The 5,744-nt window shown below is 53.4% G+C and overlaps 1 protein-coding gene across 1 annotated transcript in view; it reads left to right on the forward strand.

Moving 5' to 3' along the window:
• Positions 1-5,153: 5,153 nt before the first annotated feature.
• Positions 5,154-5,744, forward strand: part of SHROOM4 (shroom family member 4) — a 308,392-nt gene continuing 307,801 nt past the window's right edge. The window contains exon 1 of the mRNA XM_086942015.1: positions 5,154-5,493. Coding sequence (XP_086798141.1) covers positions 5,203-5,493 — 291 coding nt within the window. The 5' untranslated portion in view covers positions 5,154-5,202. The remainder of the gene's footprint in view (positions 5,494-5,744) is intronic.

Raw genomic sequence — 5,744 nt, forward strand, 5'->3', positions numbered from 1 at the left:
TTATCTCATCCACGCTGTATCTTCCCGGGCTGCAGCCCTCCTTCCCTCTCGCCCCCTTCTACCCCTCTGCTTCTCTTGCCTCAATCCTACCCCTCCCTAACCACCTGTCCCACCCCAGCCCACGCACCGGTCACCACCCTTCTCCCTCTATCTCTCTTCAGCACCTTCTCTGCAACCCGTTCCCTCACCACTGATTTCGCTCATCCTCCCTTCCCCCGCCTTCTGTGCGATCTACACTGCCCCTTTCCTCTCACCAGTTCCACATCCCTGTCTCCCGCCTGCCCTACTCTTCACCACAAGCCGTATCTTATTCCTCTTTTTCTACCACTCTTTTCTCCAGGATACAAGGACCATCTACACTATTGCACATTTTCCGCCTCGCACCACCTTTTCTTTCGTATTCTGCCTGTCTGTCCCTCCCCCGCCTGTTTATATTTCTGCGCATGTTTTTCTCCCTATTATAGGCCAGCTCTGCCTATTCCAGTCCTGTTCCTCCCTGTCCCCTCCCCTCACTTCCCTATTTGGCCTTCTCTGCTCTCCTGAAAGCACAATTTCAGCTCTATCGAGTTCTTTCCCCGCGTGCCGCTCTCCCTTCTAGTTTCCTTGCCCTTTCCCGCTCTATAAAAGGCACCCACCTTTCTGAGTCACTGCCTCTCCACCTGCCAATGCTGTTCTTCTCGTTTTCCAGTTTCCGTGTTCTTCCTTCCCTTTCCACGCCTCAAGCACCCCCTCTCATTCCGATAGCACACCTCTATCTTTCTCGTATGTTTCCTCTCTCCACCTTTTCTCTAATTTCACTTCATTTTTTTTATTCTACCTTCTTTTTTTATGTTAAAAAAGCTTTATTGAATAAAGTTAAACAATGTAAAACATCATTACAAATGCAGGTAATTTCAAAAAATAGAAAACGTCCAATAATAAAGAGCAAGAGCAAAAAATACCCCACTAAAGGGGAAAACATTATACCAATAAACAATGCTTTTATAGATTTTTGGAATTTATTCTACCTTCTTAATTCCCTTTTATGTTGCTAATGTCCCCATTAGCCCCCGCCCCATTTCAAAGCTGCTCGTGTCCCTGCCCTTTCCCCTAGTTAAATCTCCCCTCCGAATGCCTCTCCTCTCTGCCCCTGCATTGTGTCCTGCCTCTCCTCTCTGCCCCTGCGTTGTCACCTGCCTCTCCTCTCAGTCCCTGCGTTGTGTCCTACTTCACCTCTCCTCCCTTGCATTGTGTCCTGCCTCTCCTCTCCGCCCCTGTGTTGTGTCTTGCCTCTCCTCTCTGCCACTGTATTGTCTTGCCTCACGTCTGTGCCTCTGCGTTGTGTCTTGCCTCTCCTCTCTGCTCCTGCATTGTCCTGCCGCTCCTCTCTGGCCCTGTGTTGTCCTGCCTCTCCTCTCCACCCCCGTGTTGTGTCTTGCCTCTCCCCTCTGCCCCTGCATTGTCTTGCCTCTCCTCTCCGCCCCTGCGTTGTGTCTTGCCTCTCCTCTCTGCCCCTAAATTGTCTTGCCTCTCCTCTCTGCCTCTGCATTGTGTCTTGCCTCTCCTCTCTGCCCCTGCGTTGTCCTGCCTCTCCTCTCTGCCCCTGCGTTGTACTGCCTCTCCTCTCTGCCCCTGCGTTGTGTCCTGCCTCACCTCTTCCCCCCTTGCGTTGTGTCCTGCCTCACCTGTCCCCCCTTGCGTTGTGTCCTGCCTCTCCTCTCTGCCCCTGTGTTGTGTCTTGCCTCTCCGCCCCTGCATTGTCTCTTGCCTCTCCTCTCTGCCCCTGCATTGTCCTCCCTCTCCTCTCTGCCCCTGCGTTGTCCTGCCTCTCCTCTCTGCCCCTGCGTTGTGTCCTGCCTCTCCTCTCAGTCCCTGCGTTGTGTCCTGTCTCACCTCTCCCCCCCTTGCGTTGTGTCCTGCCTCTCCTCTCCGCCCCTGCGTTTTGTCTTGCCTCTCCTCTCTGCCCCTGCATTGTCTTGACTCTCCTCTCTGCCCCTGCATTGTGTCTTGCCTCTCCTCTCTGCCCCTGCGTTGTCCTGCCTCTCCTCACCGCCCCTGCATTGTATCCTGCCTCTACGCCCCTGCGTTGTATCCTGCCTCACCGCCCTTGCGTTGTGTCCTGCCTCTCCGCCCTGAGTTGTATCCTGCCTCTCCGCCCCTGTGTTGTGTCCTGCCACTCCTCGATGCCCCTGCGTTGTCATCTGCCTCTCCTCTCTGCCCCTGCGTTGTGTCATGTCTCTCCTTTCCGCCACTGTGTTGTGTCCTGCCTCTCCTCTCTGCCCCTGCGTTGTCACCTGCCTCTCCTCTCTGCCCCTGCGTTGTGTCCTGCCTCTCCTCTCTGCCCCTGCGTTGTCCTGCCTCTTCTCCCTGCCCCTGCGTTGTCCTGCCTCTCCTCTCCACCCCTGCGTTGTAGAAGACCTGGCACATGTTACTTGAGGCACACTGGTGTGGTGGTGTTAAAGACAGGGGCACTGCTTTCAGAGTCTTTGGCTCCTAAGGGGGACCCCAATCACCTGCCAGATCTTTTACAGGAGTGCTACATTTCCATGCTCCCTCATCTGACCAAATCTACCATTCCAGACGACAGACCCCGGTGTCTCACAGAGGATCACACAACACCACACAGACACACACCACACAGACATACACCACACACACACACACCCACACACACACAACACCACACACACACCACCACACACATAACACTACATACATAAGACCACACACAACACACCACACACACCACACACACACCACACACACACAACACCACACACACACACAACACATATAACACCACACAGACACACACCACACAGACACACACCACACAGACACACACCACCCCCACACACCCCCACACACACACACCACACACACACACAACACCACACACACACCACCACACACATAACACTACATACATAAGACTACACACAACACACCACACACACCACACACAACACACCACACACACAACACACATAACGCCACACACACCACACACACACACACTCACCACCACACACTCACCACCACACACTCACCAGGCACACACACACCACCAGCCGTCAGTGCACACTTTCACCAAGCAAATACAACACCAGCTGTCATTGCACGCTTTCACCAGGCACACACACCACCAGCCATCTGTGAGTGAGAGTGACTGCAGAGTGAGAGTGACAGCATGAGTGACAGCAGAGTGAGAGTGACTGCAGAGTGAGCGTGACTGCAGAGTGAGAGTGACTGCAGAGTGAGAGTGACTCTGCAGAGTTAGTGTTCCAGAGAGAGCAGGGTATGCTTGTGCGGTTACACGGTGCACTGACACACAGGAGCTAAAACAAAGAACAGGTGAACAAAAGTCTTGGGAGCTTAATGGAGGCAACCAGCCCTCTGTGAGGGAAGCAGCAAGGAGAGGATGCCCCAACCAATCAAGCCCAACTACTCACAACCTACTGTACGATTACAACATAGGCCAAAGGGCAGAGCTAGGTCTTTTCGCATTACGTGGGGTGAGCAGTGTGTGAGTGTGTAGGGTGAGCAGTGAGTGACTAGGCAGGGTTAACAGTGTGTGAGCGTGCAGGGTGAACATTGTGTGAGTGTTTAAGGTGAGCAGTGTGAACATTGTAAATGTACATGTAAATGTAAATGTAAATGTACAGGAATTTATATAACGCAAATCACCGCCGGTTTCTAAGCGCTTGCTTAGGGAACCCGTCCTGGTATTCCCCTGTGAGATAACCCCGGCAGGGTATCCGCAAGGTGAAAGCCAGGCACCCCGCCGCGAGGGGCCGTTGTGGAGATTAAGCAAGCTATTGCCCAGAGTCGCAGAGTGTGAACCCGTAAATCGAGTAGGCACCGGAGCCAGAATTGTCGAATCCAAGGACATTTTTAGGACTCAAGACCCTGCCGAGCCTGGTCCCAGGCTGACCTCTGCTTCCAGGTCTGTCTCCTCTAACCAGTGAGCCACACTTCTCCACATTGTGTGAGTTTGTAGGGTGAGCAGTGTGTGAGTGTGTAGGGTGAGCAGTGTGAGAGTGAGTAGGGTGAGCAGTGTGTGAGTGTGCTGGGTGAACAGTGTGTGAGTGTGCAGGGTGAGCAGTGTGTGAGTGTGCAGGGTGAACATTGTGTGAGTGTGTATGGTGAGCAGTGTGTGAGTGTGTAGGGGCAGTGTGTGAGTGTGCAGGGTACGAAAACTCGAACTAAAACCACCACAAACACACATAAGACCACACACATAAGACCAAACACACACCACACACACCACCACACACACACTCTCACACCACACACTCACCACCACACACTCACCACCACACACTCACCACTACGCACTCACCACCACACACGCAACCACACAAACAACCACGCACACAACCACACACACACACCACCAGCCGTCAGTGCACGCTTTCACCGGGCACAAACACCACCAGCCATCAGTGCACGCTTTCACTGTGCACAAACACCACCAGCCGTCAGTGCACGCTTTCACCAGGCACACACCACCAGACGTCAGTGCACGCTTTCAACGAACACACACACACCACCAGCCATCAGTGCACACTTTCACCAGGCACACACACCACCAGCCATCAGTGCACAATTTCTACAGGCACACACACCACCAGCCATCAGTGCACACATCAATTGCTAACGCATCCACAATTAACTATTGTAGCAATCGCAATATGGTGCACTTTACTTTTACACATATTCATCTAAAGCGCAGCATGCCACCATTGCTACAAATCCAATCCAACCCACATAATTCCACTACACACCACATGCATACACTCCATAACACATGGCTAAAAGACATTGCCATGTACAATGCCACTAGCTCTAACTCAAATAAATCCGAGACCTGTTGCATTTCCTATGCTTGTTTTTTCTCGTTTGCTGTCCACACACTTGCTTTTCCGTGAGGTGTTATGAGCGCATGACGGATTGCTCACGGGCCATGCGGCCCTCCTGGGAACAACTTCCCCCAAACTAGAAAACTTTCCTTTCCTTCAAGGGTTCCTTAGAATGAAACAATGTGACAATTGATCCCACAAACTCCGCCCCCTCTGAACCGTAGCTCCCCATTGGCTCATCGCTCTCCTACGCCCCGCCCACCGGCCCATTTCCTCGTCAGTTACACTTTTCATGTTACTCTGTGTGACTCCGTCGCAGCCGGGACTCGGGGAGGGACTTTGCCACCGTCCTCCCCTTTACATGAAATTGGATCTATGGAGGCTGCGGGATGAGGACTCCGGTGCCCGGGTGAGTCTGCTGCCAGCCATGGAGCCTCCCCAGGGGGGAGCTGAGGCTGCCAACCTGGACCCCCATCCCCAGGGGACGGCCAGCTCCGCGGACCCTCCCCCGGCGGGGGCTGCTGATGCGGAGAGCGGGGAGAACAGGCCGGCGTCCTTCCAGCGCATCCATGTGCAGCTGCAGGGGGGTGCGCCCTGGGGGTTCACCCTGAAGGGGGGGCTGGAGCACGGGGAGCCTCTGATCGTGTCTAAGGTAAGGACCCGCGAGAATAACGCGCACTTTCACGGGCCGCTTGGGTATCAGAAGCAAGGGCAAGTTGTGGAACAGCCAGATGTGTACAGCGCAGAAACTGATTGGTCCGTTCTTCACTTGCAATGTCCTTGAACTGGGAAAAAGTTTAAAAAACGTTGTTAATTGCCCCATAATTCCTGAGCAATAAACTGACGACCCACAACTTTTTGGAACTGTTGTACATACATGAACGTTTGTGTGTGTGTGTTCGT

The sequence above is a fragment of the Lissotriton vulgaris genome, chromosome 10, assembly GCF_964263255.1.
Source record: "Lissotriton vulgaris chromosome 10, aLisVul1.2, whole genome shotgun sequence".
Classification (NCBI taxonomy): domain Eukaryota; kingdom Metazoa; phylum Chordata; class Amphibia; order Caudata; family Salamandridae; genus Lissotriton; species Lissotriton vulgaris.